The 21,273-nt window shown below is 39.3% G+C and overlaps 1 protein-coding gene across 2 annotated transcripts in view; it reads right to left on the bottom strand.

The window, feature by feature from the left end:
- The window catches only part of LTK (leukocyte receptor tyrosine kinase), a 92,701-nt gene that overhangs the window by 39,332 nt on the left and 32,096 nt on the right, over positions 1–21,273 (bottom strand). Inside the window, exons 2-7 of one of the 2 annotated variants that reach the window (XM_071427347.1) lie at positions 14,173–14,255; positions 13,945–14,058; positions 9,933–10,088; positions 9,230–9,452; positions 2,251–2,390; positions 378–512 (exon numbers count right to left, since the gene is read on the bottom strand). In XM_071427347.1, the coding sequence (XP_071283448.1) occupies positions 378–512; positions 2,251–2,390; positions 9,230–9,452; positions 9,933–10,088; positions 13,945–14,058; positions 14,173–14,188 (784 nt within the window). In that variant the 5' untranslated portion in view covers positions 14,189–14,255. The remainder of the gene's footprint in view (positions 1–377; positions 513–2,250; positions 2,391–9,229; positions 9,453–9,932; positions 10,089–13,944; positions 14,059–14,172; positions 14,256–21,273) is intronic. The other variant, XM_071427346.1, reaches the window with a different exon arrangement.

Genomic DNA, 21,273 nt, shown 5'->3' with positions numbered 1-21,273 from the left:
AGATGATTAATACCTTTCCCTGAAGGGAAGGCTTAGATCTTGGGTCCAGAAGGAAATTTTCACCCACCTGCAGACATGTAAATAAAATTTTGCCTTTCTCTGAAATAGCAGTAACTGTGAAGGGAAGGTCATTGAGCTCCTTACCACCAATACCTAAGAAACCAAACCAATTTTAAAAAAGAAATCCATTTTGTTCTTTATAGGGTGAATTTTCAAAGAGAATGTTGGTATCCAATTAATGTCAATGGGACAAATTAATTCAGGAGGTGAAATACTGAATTAATCTAAAGATGGAATCAATTTAACTTATTTTGCATTCTAAATTATTTCTTCTAATGGAATGAAGGTTCCCATGAAATGTCATGCCACATACTCACCACACCTCACTCCTTCCTCTTTGGTAGGGCAATCACTGATGAACTCACAGATCTGTAGGTGGCTGACACAGCCTCCATGAAAGCAGGGGAAGGTTGAGCCTTTGTCATATACAAAAAGGTCTTGATTTTCTTTATCTAATGGGGAAATAAAAGAGAACTAAATCTAGAGATGAGTTGACAGAATGTGTATGACCCTTTGTGTGTACTAGTTTTCACATGTAGGACCTTGCCCTTCGTACGATAAATCTCTGCTATTTTCATGTAGGTTTCTATCCAGCGTGAGATTCCTGGACCAAATTTTTTGCCCTCCTCTTTCTGATGTACTGCTTTTGCTGTGTTTGTTCTATCTTTAGATATTTTTTAGGTTTTTTTAATGAAGGGCCTAGCAGTTTCCTACTGTGATGCGCTCCTCAGTTCTGCGCACATGACTGTGCACCTGCCAGGCAGCTGTGACATGCTGCATGGCACCCTGCTGCTGGAGGCAGGGACACCCACTTGTCTCCAGATACATTTCTATGCCCTGTTGAAGCTCAAGTTTAACCAGCACTTGGGCTGTTGACTCATTTCTGTGCCAGCTTCCAGCTGTGGCATCCAGCCCATGAAGAAGCTGCTTCCCCAGCAAGCTGGCTTGCTGTACACAAATTTTATACATGCACCCTAACTAGTCTAGTCAGTTCTAGTCTGGGAGCATTAGACTGACTTCACAGGTACCCATCAACCAGGCTGAACATGATTTTTAAGTCTGATGTTTCCCAAAAGCATAACTCTCAATGCACCCAGCCTGTCCTGTGGATGCAGGCCTGTGCCCAGGCCTGTTATGGACATGCTGCCCTTTAGAAGAGCTCTGCACAGAAGTTACATTGGGACCGCTACTACTCTGGAAAAAATGCAAAAGTTAGGGAACCAATTGCAGGAGAAAGAGAAAAGAACACCTCTGCAGCAATCCAGGTACACACTCTGAAATAATAATTTTTCACGACACTGTTTTGTGCCAGATACACGCACCAGGTTATTTAGAGCCTGAGAGCACAGTGCTGCAGGCTGTATGCATCCCCTCAAAACTCTAGGACTGTCAAAAAAATTACATTAAAAATATAGCATGTTAAATTAAAAGAATAATGACTAGAATTAAAGATCTAATATGATCAAACCCATGCTCACAATAGTGTTTTCTTTTTACATTACATTCCAGGCAATTTCTACAGAGTCTGCAAAATGGAAACAACAACATTATATTAATTCATGAAATTCAGGAACTGAAGATGATTATGTCCCCAGCCTAAGACTGCCTGTGCTGACAGACTCCTGCACTTCCAAGAAGCCTAAATGACATTAGCTAGGTTCTGCACTGCCGCTGAGGATCATTTGCATGACATTCAGAACAAAACTGTAAGCTCCAGGTAAAACTGAGGTCTTAGCTGAACACTAAGGACATTAAAGAAAATAATTACATTCCGATTATTTTCATTTTAGATAGAAATTCTCAGCCTAGCAGTAACAAACAGATCCCATCAGGGGCAGATAACTGTTTCTTTTCTTCATAGATTTGTTAGATAAAGCCCAAGTATGGAAAAGGCTTTGGTTACACAAGGTAGACTCTTCTTGATTATTTAAGAGAGAAAAATACTAAATGCTAAAATAATCTAGATAAAGACTTTTTCATCCTTGTTTTCGGATTCAGCATAAGTCCAGTTGTTTTTGGTTTTTTCCCATATAAAGATCAAACAAAGCAAAGAAAGCTCAAAAGCAGAGAGGATCACTAGAATTAGTTCTATAATTCTGAGTTACTCATCTTTCTTCTAAATCCTATCCTGTCCCCCATTTTGGTGAGAATGTGTTTCGTTATTCCAAACCTGTCTGTGTTGCAGCATACCATGAAAGCAGTTCCTGAGTTGCAAGGAGCCCACTGCCAGTACTCCAACCTCCTGTGCTCCACAGTTTGAATACACCAGGGTGATTTTGAAAGGTCTTTCTATTCGCCCAATCTGGGCCACCAGGTGTTTCCATTTCATCCTAGAGGACAACAGAATGTTATCAGACATACACACAGCACATCAGATTCCATGGAGTCTCCAGCATAATGATTCTGCACTGTACCAAAGAGAAGTAATAGTATCCATGTGGGATATGGATCAATGAATGCAAATAGCAAGATAAAAAATGGGTGTTAATGTAAAACAAGTGATGTTCAGCCTAGCAAGCTCATGTAAGGTTATCTTTGCTGCAGAGCCTATTGCCAATGATGAAGAGATCCAACCATTCCCAATGATTCTTAAACGGATCCTAAATTATCACCAATTTTGGTGACACACTACCCCAATATGTGCTTTTCACGTATGTTTGTGTTCTGTTTGCTCTTTAAAGTACAGATCAACCAAGCAGCTGCACAAGACTCTGGATCTCCTCAAGCCAACACTGACATTGTGTGTTCTGGAAGCAAATGTCTGACCCTGAATGTTTCTTGGTTGTGTCAAGAATGAAAACCTTTAGGTGTTGAATGAAAACCTCTGTGTGTTGCCTGTCTGATTTTCCACCTTAGCAAACCACAGTGCACCCATAAAGCAAGGGATAGAAGAGAAGTGCTGTTCCAGGAAATGCAGGTTACTTGTGCCATTTACATTTCACTACAGACCAAATGCCATAACCTGCAAATCTAGACTGCAAAGGTTTCTCAGTTGTGCAGCAGTTGTGGCAGTTTGGAGAAAAACAAATGATCCCCGTACCCTAATTTTAGAGATGGTTGTCAGACATCACAAGCTAGAGAGAGATACCAAAAGGGGCTTTTTGAAGTACCTCACTCAAATTAAGTCTGATGGAAGTCAGGGTATTCAGGTATCATTTAAAAACTATAGCAGAATTCTTAAAAATATTTTTTACTTTATTTTTGTTTCCAAATATGTTCCTATATCTTATGTTAGCAAGACAGCAAAGCACAGTTAAATATATGTGTTATTATTTTGTAAATAGATTGGAGCAAGGCTGGTGAGAAAGGAATCCTTGCTCTAAGTTCTTTTTCTGAAAATAGTATCAGACAGAGATAATTTTACCCACATCCTACACATTGCTGATGTTACTCTGGACAAGTGACCGAAGTGGTTGCCAATGGAGTAATAAGAAGGCCAGGCCACAGTGTTAAGACATGTTGATCAGCTCTGCTCCTAGGATTATTTTTTCATGTAGGAAATGCCTTCAGCTGCCTTGAAGTGGTCATGTAGCCTTAGTCCTGCACCAGAAACACCTTAGAAGGCAACACTAGAGTATAAGCACATCTCTTCTGGACTCAGTATAAAAATCACAGAACTGTATTTGTCACTTGCAAAAAATCCAGAGCAACTTTAATTTTTTATCACCCTCTCTTGCATTTTCCCTTCATAATTATATAATTTTGTCTGGACAATTTTTTACTATCCCTTCTATGGCATCCACCCACCTCTCACTTCACAATTGTACACACACATAAATACCCACAGGTATTCTGAACTCATATGAAACTGAGCTCTTCTTACATGAAGATGACCCTATTTCCTCTATTTCCTGTCCCATCATAATATATTCAATAGCTCATTATAATTTAATTCATCTTCAGAAAGGTACAGCCCTGAATTGCAACAGCACAATCTCTACTTCCCAACATGGAAGAAAACTGCTTTGCTTTCAATTTGTATTGCAGTGCAGCTTCAGGAACATCCAGCACCTATAAATATATCTCATAAATATTCTTATAAATATTCCCCCTGCCACACTGTGGGACAACATCCAAGACCATCCAGCACTGACCCAGAACTGAGTCACTTCTGCTACATGACACAGCTTTGTTCATCACTCCATTGCATCCTGTTGACCACAAGTATGAACAAGCCATAATCAAATTGGTGCAATAAGCCAATAAAGGTAAGGACAATCTTTCAAATTTAGCTATAAGGCACAGTTCTAGTACCTCTACCAAGTTACAACCCCCACTCCAGCTGAGACACCACAGTATTGCCAGTGTTAACACAGCACTGAGTGCAGAACCTGTGGCACACAGCCTCTGATTCACAGCCAGTGGTACATTTAGCAGTAGCAACTGAAGAGCCCCACAGCTGAAAACAATGACTATTTCAGCTGCTACACCTTAATACTATATGCTTTATGAGCCAGACACTTTGGAACTCGCTGTTTATAGACTTGTACATCAAAATAAAACTAGCCATCTAAGTCAATCAACCAAGCTCTGAAATGCCATGACTTAGGAAGACAGATTGCCCATTCTGCCATCTTTGCTGGGAGAGCTGTGGTATCTGGTGGAAGAACAAGGCCACCATCTTAAACCACTACTTCTGTGAATTAGTGCTCTGGCTCAGAAGAGCTGCTAAGTTCCCACAAAACATCCCAGTTCTGAACTATCTCTGCTACTGAAATTTTCTCCATTTATAACATGCCAGAAGAAGCTGTCTAGCATTCAAAGGGTGCAAAAATGACAAGTGGCTTTGCATTACATAGAGTGCTTTTGTATATAAAGTCTCTTCATCATCAAGGTATTCCCCTTCAGAGAAAGCCTCCCCCACTAGATCCAACTGCAGCAAGATTTCTAACACTGTAAATAATTACACCTCTTTGCTTGGTCCCACCATTGAAACGGAAGCTCGTCAGAGCCAATGTAATTTTCTTAATGGAATCAGGAACGAAGCCCAGTGTTGATCCAGCAGAAGATGGATCATTGCAGCAGGCTTCCAGATAAACCAGACTTGGCAATAACTTCACTATTGATTTTATGTCAAACTAGATCTTAAGTATTGAGGCAGTATTACTCTTCTCCTAAAAAGAGATGTTAAAATTCATCTGTATGCATGGAAGAACTATTAGGGTCTGATATAATTTGGAGAAATTTGCATGGATAGAAAGTTTAGTGCTGCAAGCTATCTAATGCTTAATGCAAGAAAATTCAAGATTCACCCTGAAAAATTTAATTCCAAATCTTCTTTTGTAGGGTTTACTTTGGGTTTTCATTAGCCTCTCAATCTTCTCTGCTGAACAGATGTTTTCCACCCTCTTCCTACCAATCCTTTCTATGATGTGATTTTTTAATATCCAACAAAGGTAATTGATGAATAATTTTAGGAAATATTTTATGTAAAGAATAACCATTTCTTCATTAGGACTGAAAAATGCAATAAAGCAGAACATGAAAGCTGAAATATTTTCTAAATTAGGGGGTCCCACTGCATGGGTTTTTGCACAAAGCTCTGTATGCTAGATGCTTCTAGACTCAATCAGTGAATATAAAGATTAGATGTTGTACTTTACTTTTATACACACAGGAAGTTGTTTTCTACATGTCCTCACATACATCCAGTGCTAACCACTGGACTTAAAAGGAAATAGAGAGTGCAAAACACATGCCTACCACTCCAGCCTTCACCAAACTCTTAGGGGGTTATTCTTTGACACAGTATGTTTTTGGGTGCAAGTTCAAGAGAGGCACAAGAGGCACTAACTGAATCATACTCCCAGCTTGGTGTTCAAAATTCATAGTCGTGTATAGCAGCTGGACAGACCCACCCTTCTAGATACATTTTTTAATCAAAAGAGTCCTGCTCATTGTTGTCAGCACACATTTAGACATTATCTGAGAAGACTTACCAGGCTACTCCCTTGTCATCCATACAGTAGGAGAAGTTAAATAACTTTTGTGGAAAAAAACAACCACATTAGTAGAAGTGTCAAAGACAGCAAATTTTTTTAAGTGTCTCAGAAGATGGTGGAGCATTTTATCACCATCCCTTCAAGAAAAAGGGGGAAGACACAAAAAACTAAGCAATCCAGAAAACACAAAACAGTTTTGTGAGGTTGGCTAACTGAAAACCCATGTGTGCACATGGCCATGAACTTTGTTTTCTGATCTACTGAGACTACCGTGGTCATTCCAGAATGAAAACAGAACAAAACTAGCTAAGCTTATTGACTACAGAAAGTGAAAATATCATCCCTGCCCCAAATGATGCTTTTTTATTTTAAATGAAGTGTGAGTACTTAGAGTTGAAAGAAACTAGCTTCTTACTGAAACAGTTTTGGCTAAGAACACTGAAATAATTGTGGTCCACAACAAACACAAGCATGTGAAAACACTCAAAACCACACAGGACTCAAGAATTTTCAACTGTGGCTGATTCTGGGTCTGTGTGGTAAAGATGAAAAGGTGGGATAAGCAAAATAGTAAAAGCATTTAAGAAAAAAAAGTTTTTTTAAAAAAATAGAAAACATATATTAGATGTGACCTGAATAAGCACCATAACCATAACCCTGAGGAAGTGAAAATAGTTTTCTGAGTTAGGTGCCAGACAAAGAAGGCTTGGCCTTGCAAGCAAGGCTACAGGGTCCTGATGTTTGAGCTTTACTGATATAATGAGAAATTAAATGTTATATATTTTTTGTAAATACATAGAATCTCAAACACCTCACTCCCTCAGCAGTTCTCCTTCTAACAGTAATAGCTCAGAACACCCATGATCTATAGGTGTGGTATTTAAAAATAAACAACATGACTTTGTGACCTTGCCCTACTTGTTCAGAGAACATGGTACCAAAAGTCTATCTGCTTCTTCTTCTTTCATTAAGGCTTATGTGCGAAAAAGCTTCAGTACTACCAATTTAATTATAAGTCCTACTAGTTGGTGAGGTGAACAGGAAACTTTCTCTTACATGTGACATATATCTAAGCTTTTGGGAACTGTGTAGCTGATGGATCCTGAAGGAGAAAACACCATCAGGAGAATATTTCTAGGTCCAGAAAGAGAATTCACTGAAGTATCTGGTGCAGCTGGAGTTTATGATGAAGTATAGTCTGGTCATGGAATTGAGAGGTGACAAAAGGGACTGAAGCAGGATTTCCTGGTGTGTCTGATTATCTGAAAAAAGTGCCGCCTAGACTTTTTTTCTATGTCCAGGTTTCTATTCTGATCTGAAGGCAAACCCTTGGTAGTAATTTTCACTGGTTACACTAGGTACTACACATAGACATCTATCTCAAGGTCATCTGCTCCTTGTGCCCCCGTGTTCTGCTCTAAATTGTGCAGCAGGGTTTGGTTAAGACAGAAAAGCTTGTAGAACTCCTACGCCCTTTGGAAAGTCCCTGTAAGGTGGGAACCCTTCAGGGTAATCTCTCCTTAACACGTCATGTTGTTAAAATCTTAATCATAGAGAGAATACTCATTTCAGGCTACCTGCCTAGCAAGAAGTAAGTCAATCACTGTGTTAGAAATAAATTCTGTTCTGCCTACATGGTCAGGTTTTTTTAATTGTACCAAGATTTTAAAGTTCCCCGGTAATGAGGGAGGAAAGGAAGGGTATTTGATAGTTCCTAACTTTGTTTTATCTCTATTCTATCCTCCTTTCTATCTTGATTTCGAACAGGACTTGGTCTCCTCCCCTTTTTAAAATCTTAAGAGTAAATTCTCTGAACTTACCAGTGCTTCATTTCATTCAGTAAGAAAAAGTAATACCGGTGTCTGTGCCAACTTCCAATAAATCTAAATAAAATCTTTCTAATAAATCTAAATGCCATCACTTTTAGAGAGATGATAATCTTGACTTCACATAGAATTGTTTTTCAGTGCTCAAATAAGCTGCTAAACAACATCTATGATCTGTTCCAGAGATGCTGCAGTGATTACCAGCAAAGCCTGGTCTGACCAGTAAGGTGTAGCAAAAGGGTATTTTATGAGTTTACATTGTGGAATGGAGCTGCAGCTGCAGAGGCCTGTCAAATATTCAAAAAGCAGCAAGGGCAGCTTTGAGTAAGTAAAAAAAGGATATTGGAAATTAATTCCAGAAAACACAACACATTCCCAGTGAAATTGGCAAGAAGATGGGAAAGGAATAGCCAGGAAGGAACTGAGCAACAGCTGAAAATGAGAGAGAAAGAGGGAGAGAGAGATCTGGGGGGAAAAAAAAGGTTTTTTAGTCAAACTCTGCTATCTTTGGCTGACGGGGACTCTTCGCTACAGATCTCCATGGCAGCCTGGGGAGTGCCAAAGAATTCAAAGAAAACAAGAGCTGGGATCTCTTGCTTAAGTTCTCCCTGAGAGTCAGTCAGGTGATGGAAATAAAAAACTCTGTTATGTGTCTGACCCAGGTTCTTACAAGTTGGACTGCAGCAAAGGAAAAACAAGCACATGGAAAATGGAAAAATTAGATGAGATGTCGACTTTTCTCTTTCTTTTCCGTTGTGATTTGTTCCCTTTACCCATTTCTCTTCCTTACTGCATTCTGGTACACACAGGGATAAAGTAAAACATTGGCACATCAAAGGGAATACAGGACAAGATCTGTGGTTGTTACACTTTCTTTTGTTTTCCTTCACCTCTTCTTACCTCAGTTTTTTCCCTCCCTGAACTCTACAATTGGAGCAGAAGTGGATACTCCTGAACCTACTAGAAGGGAGGAAATAAATAAAGAACTAAAATTAACCCCACCTCAAAATGATAATTGGGACCCTTGTAGCATTGGTAGGATCCACTGAATCCGTAGAGATACCAGTCATGTTACCAAGGCAGTTTTTGGACTGAATGCATTTTATAGCTGCTGTCCTAGAATCAGTGAAAAAATTAATCACACTTCACCCTTCCAAATGTGAGAGAAGCAGAGTAAGACCTAAGCTAGTGTGACCTTTGCAAAGGGGACACACAAAACCTGTGTCTATTACAGGCATCCTGTCAAGAGGCTGTGTGCTCTAGTCCTGAAAGTCATACCTTTATTTTCTGCTGTAATAGCAGTAATGATCTCAAAAAGGCAAAAGACACTGATAAACAGCAGCCTGAAGGAACTCTGCCTTGCAATTCAAAGGCTCAACAGTTGAAAATTGATTGTCTTACCCAGCATTCTCCTCATGGCCAGCTCTCAGAGAAGGTACTGTGTTTTTGTTTGTCTCTGCATATTTGATTTCAACTGTGAATCTCTGGAGAAGAGGAACAGCATCCTGTGAACCTATGGACAGCTCCAGCAAGCAAGAATCCAAGCTCCCAGGCAGGATGGGGCTTTGCAGGCTGAACTCACATCTATCTGGAAGTCTACTGGTGTTCAGGAGGAAAATGGCCCCTGTGAAGAGAAAAAAAAAACCCAGAACAAAACAAGAGACACACAGCATGGATGGAAGAGACATAATATGAGGAAAATGAAACCAAAAAAAGCTTGAAGACATGTCCAACAGACCAAAAGGCAAAGACTTTGCCAGTCAGACAGCAGACAAGTGAAGCCAGCACTGGCTTGTATAGGATTGAATTTCCAAAGAAAAATGCAGACCCTATAAATAAAAGCAGCTTATCCCAAAATGGGGAGACAGGAAATAAGTGTATAAAGGGGCTGGCTCCTTAGAGGGTACATTCATACACAACCGAGGCAGCACACATGCATTACAAGGTAATTTCTCATTGACTCTTGGGCACTGACTGTGCCTTTGGGAGCCTTGCACCAGAGGCAGCACATGGTGGCACTTCCAGTGACATGGGCCTGAGCCCTCAGCCTGCTGACTCCTGCTGCAGCCAGGATCCATTCAAGGGGAACTGTAGCTCTGCCTACCTTCAACATCTCCATGGGAGGAACTGTTTTCCAGAAGCATCTGCTGCCTCTCCTGGGATGCCAGGACACCAATGGAAGATAACACCCAGTCTGGCTTTCCAAAACTGTCTGTGGACGTCACCCATGAACAGCTTGAGCCGATGACACAAGAGGTTTCTGTTGTGAGAAACCAAAGGTTTCAGTGAGGCCTATCCCAGCTCAAGGGGTACATGAGTGACTGAATGTACAGTGTATGGGGGCTGTATCTCCCAAGAAATAGAAGAATTTAAGAGAAAAAGAAAATTTTGTCCTGAGCTATAGCAACAGAATCTCTCCCAGAGCAGGTCAATGAACATATAAGAACGAAAAACTAACCTGCAAATTCTTGGCAGAATGTCAGTCATTCCTCCCACTGGTATCAACAATGAATTTATATCAGTTGAAGGTCTAGACCACAAGTATTCAAAGTCCCAAATGAGAATAATACTAATAATATCAACAAGGATATTGAAACTGTATGGATTTAGCATTTTGGCAGAAAGAAAGAACTGATACTTTGAGGGCAACCCTCTCCTAGCAATAGAAAGAGCCTGACAGGGTCTCAAGCAAAATAGATGAGCAGTGCAAGCTTTACACATTTTTTTATTTTTGTCTTTTTAAAATAGTTTTACTTTCCTCTAGCAGGACAGATAAGAATACCTTCTTAACAAACTCCAGAGTTCGCTCGCAGTACTAAAAACACTAGATCATCTTGGCCAGAATTTTTCATGATCAGCATATTATAAACCAGACAAGAAGTAATTCACTGTTCTCTCATCAATCTAATATAAACTCCCTAAAGGGATGTTAGCTACACAAAGCTCTCCCACACAGAGTGGAGCTGAATAGAGCTGATATTAATTTGCATGATATTTTATTTTCAGTAGTAATAATAATATTACAATAATAACTGGAGTGTCCCCAGGCCAAGTAAGAAATATTAAGAGACTAAACATTCATGTTGAGGAACCTGATGTTCAGAGGGTATTTAAACCTTGCAAACACAAATGACACAAAGATATGCCTTTTGTAGTCCTATTCCTGTGGAGGAGAACAAGCAGGTAGGAAGGACAGAATTAAGGTGAGAGATATAACAAGGAAGTGTGGCTGCACAGGTATGGCAAAAATAAAAACATAAGAGCCTCCAGAAGATTGCCTATATTTCAACTAAACTTTTAGACAAAGGAGAAAAGGAAACTTTGAATGTGACAACAAAAGCAGACAAGCTTTCTCCTAATTATTGAAGTTAATTCTAACTTCATTTTTATAAAACAACATCCAGTAAGCAGGGGAAAAATAAACACAGATGCTACAGAGTTGCACATAACTTTGGGTTGGCATAGAATGTGGTCTCCCGCCCAAACACTTCTCCTCCCTTGCTTTGGATATTCCCCAACTCTTTCTGGACTGCTCATACCGGAGTTTGCTGCCTCTCTCAAACTGACACCTGGGCCAACCATCCAAATGCCTTCCTTGCCCAGTTCATGAAATGCATACAGCTTAGGAAAGGCCTGGGCACTGTTCAGCCCACCATTTTTACATGGAAGCCACAAGCAGATGAACTGGCAAACTGTGTATGCCTGTGTGTATGCAATGCTAGATACCAGCAGCACACAGGAATGAGGACTCCTGGCTCTGTTGGATCTAGGGAGAAATGTCTGTGCACAGCTCTGGGCTATGGTTTGATGATCCAATAAAAAAACTTTAGGGATCTCAGTAGCTCAGAAACTCCATAGATATGTGAAACAAAGCAGAGTCCTGACCCAAACCTATTGTGCAGTTTCAAATTTATTGAAAGGTTAACTCAGTACCTACAGACTTATTGTTAGTAGAAATAATATTTTTATCAGATAATTTTTTTTAGTTGGTGGTTAAACCCAGAAAGCAATTTCTCTCACAAGAGAATAACAGTGAAAGAGACCAAAGTGAAAGCTCAGGAAAGAAAAATTTCCTTTCTCAAGTAGACAGTTACTTGAAACTACTGTTTATGACAAAATCATTTCATCAAACCTTACTAATACCTCAGCTTGCAATGGCAAGGACTGTACCAATGCAGACTTAGTCCTTTGGGTGTGTCTTACATGACAAGGTGGTTCCCAGCTGAGATAGGTGAACACAAATTTTCTCTTGAAAAGCACCTAATTCCCAGTTCTCTGAGCTTTATAGTGTCTGTCTGCCACAACCTGACACTGAAGAAATCTGAATACCTGTAAGAGTCTGAAACTGATCTGGAAAGTTTTTGACATCCAGTAGAAAAAAGACTGTTTTCTCTGGGAAGAGATTATATGCATTCCATTGTGATGGATTAACAATAAGCTGTTTTTTAGCACAAATCACAGAGTAAGAGAACTGGGTACACTCATGGTTACAGTGAAAGAAACACTGAAAACTGAAACCTCTAACACCACTAATGTACCACCTTACAGGTGTTTCTTATCCAGCTTTGCTTATGAACTTGTAGAACCTCAAGTACAAGTCAGCAAAAGGAAGAAGATGACAAATTAAAAGGGAAAAAAAAAGGTATAATAGAGAAATAGATCTGTATTACTACAATCAGCAAAGAACATATTTTAAGATATTACAAAAATGCTCCAAAGATTGGATTGAAAAAAGCTCATGGACAGTCCAGGGTTTGTCAGAAAGGACTTTAAAGAATTAGATACCATCTGGAGGAGGTTACTGTAAGGAACATTCATCTGGCAAGGCTACATCACCTTGCCACCCCTGGGAGGAATGTGTGCCTTTTCTGACACCCAGAGGCCTTTCTTTATTGTTTAGCATCTTCATTAACAACCTGAACAAGGAGACAGAGGTGCACCCTCAGCAAGTTCACAGAGGTTGCAAAAGAGAGGAGCAGCTGACACACCACAGGGCTGTGTTGCCACGAAGAGCAGCCTCAGCAGGCTGGGGATATCAATGGGCTTTTCCTTGAAGGAAAAGCCCAGTGCTGCACCTCGAGGGGATAAGCCCGTGCAGCAGTATGTGCTGGGGGCTGAGTGGCTGGACAGCAGCCAAAGAGAAGGGCTTGGAGAGCATGGTGAACAGCAAGCTCTGTGTGAGCAGGGAATGCACCCGTGCAACAAAGGCAGCCAACAGCTTTCTGGGCAGCATCAGGAAGAGCACTGCCAGTAGATCAAGAGAGGTGATCCTTCCTCTCTATTCAGCATTGGTGAGACCACAGCTGGAGATCTGTGCTCAACTCTGGGCTCCTTAATGCAAGAGACATACTGACCTACAGGAACAAGTCCAGCACAGGTCCTGACTGAAGGACTGGAGCATCTTACATAAGAGGAGAGGCTGGCACAGCTGGGATTGTTAAGTCTGTGGAAAAGTATGGTCAGGGGGATTTTATCAATGTGTACAAACACTTTGATGACAGAGAATGAAGCGGAAGCTAGGCATTCTCAGTAGTGTCCAATGACAGGACAAGAGGCAGTGAACACATGTTAAAATACCTCACAGCTCACTTGGTTTTCACAATGCCTTGAAAACAAAAGTCCATTTGGAAAAAAGCTTCATTCAGTATAAAAAAAAATGAAATTGTTCTATAGTAGTGGGAAAGCAGCTCTACTAATTAGCTTTTATTTCAAGAACGCCCAGTCTCAAATCTGGTGGATTTCAGTGTGCTGATCGACATGGTTGTATTTTTCTTTCCTTTTTCTTTCTTTTCCCTTTTCTGCTGTGTTGGGGATTTTTTTTGGTTTATTGAGGGGGGAGGCAGTAAGTTTCTTCTGTGGAGGGTTGTTTCGGGTTCTTTGTGGTTTGGTTTGCTTGCTAGGTTTTGGGTTTGGTGGGGGTTTTTGTTTTGGTTTAATACAGAAATAAGGAATTCCTTTCAGTTTACACTGGCCTTTCTGAGTCATTGCTCTAGTTCCAGTCAGAAATACAGTGCCATAGCTTTCTGGTAAGAGGTGCTTGTGACTGCCAGAACCTATCTTACACCTAGATTCTGAAGGAGAAACAAGGAGGATGTAAGGAAGAGGATGTGTGGTACCTGGTGTAGAAGGCTGATGTAATGAAACCGTCCTATTTTTTGTCAGGGAGAGCTTCTGAGTTCGATTTGGTGAAGAAGAGTTTTCTTCATGTGATCCAGAGCAGAAGGCAACAGCTATAACAAAATAAAAAGAGGAAGGGATGTGTTTGATGTTGCTTTACAAAACTCTGCCCCCATGTTATAAAGCATGTGCATATATATTACAAAGCCCTGCTACATCACTCTCACCTTCATTGCAGTGCATTGGGGCAGTACCATCCTGATGTCTCCAGAACAATTCATACCAACAGCAGCTCTTTTATTTATTTAACCTGTGCATGTGAAAATACACAAGTCCCGAGCTAAGCTTGCAATAGTTTGGGTCTAAGATTATCTCTGGTCTTTTCTAGAAGTCATAAACAAGTTGGCAAAAACAAACATATTTGTTGCCAAAAGGTGTTCACAGGCAGAAAGCAAAATTAATTTCTTTCAAACCTTGGCCATTTGGGTTATGAGTTCAGCAATATAAAAATGTCAAATCATGTCAGAGGGGACAGGAATCTTATTCACATGAATAAGAATTCACTTGCATCAATATCTATAAAAAGAAAAACCCCTCAAACTTGAACATATGTCCATATGTTCACTCACTATTCCATATAAGTTTTCAGAAATATCTGCTCTGATTTTGAATTGCTGTTACAATTTTAATTTTAGTATATATGACAATGCATCACACAGTGAGTAAAATGCTGTGAAATGTTTCATAGCACGAAAATGCTGCATCCTTCCATTTTTTACTATGTTACTAAAGACAGTAGTAATTCAAGGGGTTCCAAGGAAGAGTAATTTTAGAACAGAACAGCATTATGCTGCAGCAGACACATGCTCTACTGGTGACAGATTTGGGGTCTCCACAGATCAATTGTCAAACACTATATTTTTTTCCTGTTTCCAAATATTTAGGGACATTAAAATAGGAAAAGTTGACTTTGCACTGCATATATGACACAGGCACTCCCCTGATAAGCAAGGTATCTTCAATAACAGGATTAAATCCTCAGAAAGAATGGGAATTATGTGGCCAAAGTTTAGCCAGCCTTATGAAAAATCCATGCTAATAAAAAATCATATATTGCAAACAAATCTATTTCATTATATGAAAAGAAATTCTGCTATGTAAAGGGCATTTGACAATCTGCTCCTCCCAACTTATGTTCTGTATCTTTTGAGATACTGCTCAGTTTTCTATCTCCCAGTCTTCACTCAGCACTGCTATAGCTTCAGTATTTACTTCCCTCAGGGTTTTATGTAAAGTCTGTTCCACCCACTCGTCTCCTCACACACTCCAAGCTGCTTGTATACTTTGGAAATAGCCTGAGTATCATGGGACCCACAAACATAGTACAGTCATAGCAGAAGTTCTGCTAGAGACAATTTTCCTGATACAACTAAAACTTACACAAAATATTTGACTCAGTCACACCCCTACCCCCCTCCCCTAGAAGCACCTTTGGGATGTTCCTCTTGTTTTTCATTAACAAGCACAAGATCCAGTGGCATATTACCAGCAAAGAAGCCCTAAGCTACTTGAAACATGAATTTACTCCCTCAGTGTGGAAAATACCTCCATTGCCATTGGTGATAGTTGAGACAAATAAGATACAAAACAATGGTAACACCCTACTCAATTTGGCAAAAAACTGCAAGAGTTCATTCTAATGAGTGTAACAACCATATTTACCTGTCCTGGGAAGATGCCACTTACCTAACTGGACATCTGAGAGGAAGGAAGGGCAGTCATTACAGCCAAATTCACTGACAAAGTATACTTGGACAGAGGAGCCTAGACTCAGTGATAGACAATGCACCCACAGAAATAGGTCCCCATTAATTCATTTCATCAGGGCAAAGAATGTCTGGCTATGGCTGAGCAGAAGAAGACTCACAGTAGCAGCTTAGCAGCCTCTAGTCCAGCATATGCTCTTACTTTATGTCCCAATTATTTTTCATTCTAATTTTTTCAACTTCTTTGATTGAATTGAAAAATCTAGTATACATAGTCGCTAAGATGCTTCTGATAATCCCACATCATGTCCTGTCACACATATTTGCATATAATTTTTGTATTACATAAATTTTAGCCTGAAAAAAATAATAATGACTATTACTTTTCACCTCTATGATTTCTCTACCTTGATCAGCAAAAGTCAATTGTTAAGTGAAAAGAAATATAAAATGGAGAGGAAGGAGATTTTAAGCTAAGTCTGTAATTAAGGAACATAAAATGATCAGGAAGAAACAGTGTAACATATTCAACTGACACAGGAAAAAGATGGGATCTTTTAACAGCACATCACAAATCCATCTCTTTTTCAGTAAAATAAGAAACCTCCAGTGCTGAGAAGGTACTTCCATTTCTTTCACTATCTTACAAAAAAAAAAAAAGCAATAAGATAGCTGCAGGGGTGATTTTTATCCTGCATCCTGCTGTTACCTTGCAGAAGAGAAGAAAATTCCAGAAAATACTTATAGAACTCCTGATGGGAAATCAATTCTAGATCAGCCAAGGCATCTTTCTGACAAAACAGGAATTTCCTTTAGAGCACTTTCTAGTTGTATGCTCCATCTAATGTCAAAATAGCCACTTAATGTTTCTCACTGTTTCTCTGAGAAGATTAAGATACAGACTAATAGCTCGGTCAGAAAGTCACACTAAACCTGAAGAAGACTCTTTGCTTGCTATGCTAAAAATTCAAGCATTTTTTAATGATCCTAAAACTTCCACTTTCAGCTCAATAAATAGTCTCTCTTGTTCATGAGCGTTTACAGCCTGAAGTTATTAACCTTGCTCTTTGAAAATATCACTGGGATCTCCTATTGCTTGTTATTAATCTCTCTTATTCTTTGCTCATTAGTTGGTTCTACCCCAAGTCCCTTGCTAACTTCATCACTCTTGTTGTACTCTGTCTGGACAGATTGCAGGTAATGGTCAAAAGGGAGCAACACAACAAAATACAAGTTTCCCAAGGCTTACAAGGTGCTACTTCAGAATTTTCTAGAGGCCTCTCCAGTTTTTCAGGGAAAAAGGCAGAAAGGCAGACATCAGTGCACGCTAATGTCATGCTATGCAGAATGGCCATTCTCTCTCTCCTGAGATCTCCCTGTTAATCCATGCACCAATCTCATAAGACATTTTGGCCAAAATAGATTATTGCAGCTGATTGTCTACCATGACATCAAGTGTCCTGTGACATATTTCCTTCTACGACATGTATTCCCAACCTCTACTATAGTTCTCTTTGAGATACCTAATTCCATGGGTGAGTTCCATTGAACACTGCCTTTTTTTTCCTGCCTTAATCTGTAAGTTATCAGCAGATCACCAGTACAGTTTTAATGTTGTCTTCTGACTTATTCTTAAACTCCTAAATAGAACATAACCCAGAACTTACATTTACAGGAAACTTACAGGTAGAGTTAATTGACAATAATTCTGGTTGATACTTGTGTTTTAAACCAAAAACATGACACAGCAATTTGCACCAGACACTCACTTAAATACACATGTGGAGTTATCAATTTAAGAATGTGACTGAAGGTACAATGTCCTACAGGACTTTTGTCACACTGGTAAATGCATTTGACAAACTGATGCTTCAAAAAGATGGCTCTTCAAATAAGCCCTTTAGATTGACAAGTATTTATAAACCCTCTTCCAGCTCTTTGATCCTATATATATTATTTTGGTATTTTTACTCAGACTGATGTTAAGGCAGCAATCTTCATATTACCAAGCAGTCCTACTTTGCAGGAGTAGAGCAGATGTAATTAAGTATTGTCATCCAGCTTATTCCATTTACCCTTTTAAAGTACTAATGCAGCATTAGTTTTCTTCCAGTTCTGCAGAATTTCCTCAGTATCCTGACACACTTGTTGTAAATATCAACACATGGAAGTGTTTCAAAGTTTCTTAACTAGTTCTTTCAAAATTCTTGAACACAAGCTGTCTCAACCAGTTGTTTTACAAAGTAGCATTTTAATAACAGTTTTTTTCACAATATTTTTTCATTGTTAAGAACGCCATTGCACAATTTCTATGTGACAGTGAAAAATCAATTGTTTTATTTTTTCCTAGAATACTAATGTTTACTGAATAATCTTTCTTTGTGTCTCTATTATTGACAAACCTACCACACACATTTATGACAGATTCACATAATTGCTAAAATATTTTTGCTACTAATGTACTTGGAAAATTTCCTTAGACTTCCTGCTGATTTCTTCTTAATTTCTTTTGTTTTTTTTAATCTATAGCTAAACTTTGAACTTTTCAACTTCCTTCTAGTGCAAGCAATGTAGTATTTTCCTTATTTTTTATAACAGCATAGCCTCCCCTGTCAGCTATAGGCTTGTAGCTTTCTAGTTGTTTAAACAAGCAACTCAATTATTATCTGAATCTTTCTGTCCATGAACTTTCTTTCAACTGAGCACTTTCCTTTGGCACTGTTATAAATTCTGAGAGATTTAGCTCTTCTGGAACTATCAAGATATACCACTTTCAGATGTTATTTAGGCACAGAAGTCCCTTTATTTGAATACCTCATCTGAGGTACACATCAGATCACTTAAGATTTTTATTCTATTTCCAAGAAAGGTGTACTCAAGCCACAACCACTTCCTCTTGTTGAACATCTGAGTTTGGTTCTGAACTCAATTCTTACCTCAATTCTTTATCTGCTTAGAATGGATGGAAGGTATTATCCTAACAAGTGACAATGGAATTCATTCTGATAGTGTCATCTATTCAATGTCTGCAAATCTGCTCCCACGCTAGCAGAATGAAACCACCAATATGCCACTTTTGTTGATGGCTTCACATGCACATGCACACACAAGGAAAAAAAAATACTTTTTTCCCTCCCCTTATACACAACAGGCTAGTCATTATCTTATCCAGATCTTTAGTTGGGTTTGACAGTGTATAGCAATCATCAGCAATCCCATTGACATTTAGCTTAGGTATTAATTGACTTTCAAGATCATTTTGTTCAATGGCTGGGGAAAGAGTCAATGTCATTTTACATACAACATTGTTCCAAATTTACTTCTGTCCTTTGAATTACAGGAATTCTTCCTCCTAGCTTGAGAAATTCCAGTTTATTATCACTGTAGGTTTAGAAGTTATTAATTGCATTTCACTGCTACTTGCTTACTAGTCAGCCTCATCACGTTGATCACAGGCAGTTGGAGAACTCCTCTTTTAGTCCTTAGGGTCTTGTTTAATTTTATTCTCAATATCTTGCCTCTCTGTTAAGCAAGTGTTTTTATTTTTTCCTTTTCTATCATTTCCCTTGGCTGTTAATTTAACCATGTGAAAAAGTCTGTCCTAACAAGTCTGGAAGTTTGCTTCCTCTCCAGTGAGCTGGAGGCCAGTCAAACTGCACAATCTCTTCTCACTGGAGAATATAGACATGCACTTCATTGACCCGAGTCTTATACAACTTATCTGACTAGAAGAATACTTGAAGACCTTTATTTATTTGGTCTGTTTTTAACTTTCTTCCTGCTTTATATGCAGAACATGAATAGTATCTAAGAACATACCTTGTCCATCCTTCTTTGGCACCATTACAAAATTTCTAAAAGTTAGTTGTATTCTGCAAAACTAAACCAAGTCACTTATGCTATGGACTATACTTGGTAGCTGCCTTGGTAAATATTTTCTTCAGAGAACTTTCTCAGATGCTGCAATCCCAAGAGACAGAGCACCACCTCCTTGCCCCCCTGCTGACTAGAATCTTCCATGAGGGGTGGTAAGTGATTCCATCCAAAGGGATTTTCACAACCAGTAAGTCCCTGTTATAATTTTCACTTGGATCGCCAAAGATTATCTACAGTTTCCATGATATACTGAATGACTAGACACTTAGGGTTGTATGAAATTCCTCCAGTCCCCTCTCCTGCTGTTCACAGCAAGCTACTTCCTGGCTGCCCCTGGATACACAAAATGCTGCTTTGTCTCACATTTCCTCGCTTTCTTTATTCGGTCACTCAGTGGCCAGTTCCTTCCCTGGATAGTGGTGTTTCCTGAATCATTTTGTGCAACCACTCTTTATTCTCCCCAACACTTTGTAGAGTGCATCCTCATCCCTTCATGCATCAAATACTTGTTTCTAACAAAATCACTCTGTCTCCCTTCAAAAGCAAAGATTTGTGAAGCTCTGGCACTAAGTACAGTACATTGCAGGTTTCCACCCTTGTGCTACAGCCACTAGACAGAACTCACCCAGAAAAAGTTTTGCCCATGCCATCTGTATTTTTCTCACAAACCTCACCTATTGAATAGGACAAAGGTGAAATTCCTGGGTCCTCCTCTCAATACTTCCCTAACTTGGCATATTGCCTTTGAATAGCAACTTGCTAATTATGATTTCTTACTCAGTTTTCAGTGTATATCTAAACCTCCTAAATTAGATTTGAATTACTATTTTAATTACTATTGAGAAATAGGATGCCAAAACCACTTCTTGAAATCCAAAAATACGGCATCTACTTCATCCTGCTGGTTGTGTGTTGTACACACGCACATACTTATGTGTGCACATACTGCCACATTACCTTGGAAAGATTTCTCTTTTTATAGCTAAGCTGCTCAATACTCAAATGTCTATTTTTATAAAGAGTAACTGTTCACTACTCATTACCACTACAGGTAATAAGGGCTGGATTTTGCACTGTGTCTCACCTCTTCTTAGGCTGCCCAGAGTCAATCATGTGCTGCACAAGAGCACAAAGGTTTTCTAAGGATATTTGAGATGTAGTGTTTGGAACTTCATTTTGCTCCACTTATTTTCTCTCCTCTGTTCAGGCTGGGGTGAGTGGTAGAAGAAGCACCTACTGCCCTCCTGCTACCTGTGTCCAGATTTGATCCTGACAGCTATCACAGGCTGTATCAATGTCAGTTCTGAAAAAGAGGGATTTCTCCATATCACCTACAGCTTCACTGTCAATCAACTTCTGTTCTTCTTGGTAGGATTCCATTGCCATTACTACAGACTTGCATCTGAAAATTGGACATTGCTGGGATGACATCATGTATAAGGCACACCTGTGTCAGGGACAGCAGAATTCCACATCCTGAACTCTTAATCTGGTACCTCTTCCTCCCTTCCTCCTCCACTCACATTAATGGGGGAAAAAATTCATTTAAGAGATGCATAACTGTGCTTTCCCTGAAAGGAATACGGATTTTCTTGGGTTCTTGAAAACTGACCAAAAACAGAAATGGGAAATAGAAGAAAAGTAAAAAGAAAAAAATCAAAAGTGTTAAATGAACCAAAACCATGA

Source organism: Agelaius tricolor, unplaced genomic scaffold (genome assembly GCF_023055355.1).
Source record: "Agelaius tricolor isolate 1412-34295 unplaced genomic scaffold, bAgeTri1.0.p SCAF_5, whole genome shotgun sequence".
NCBI classification, from domain to species: Eukaryota; Metazoa; Chordata; class Aves; order Passeriformes; family Icteridae; genus Agelaius; species Agelaius tricolor.
The sequence above is the reverse complement of the archived record's forward strand: the minus strand, read 5'-3'. Positions and strand labels throughout refer to the sequence as shown.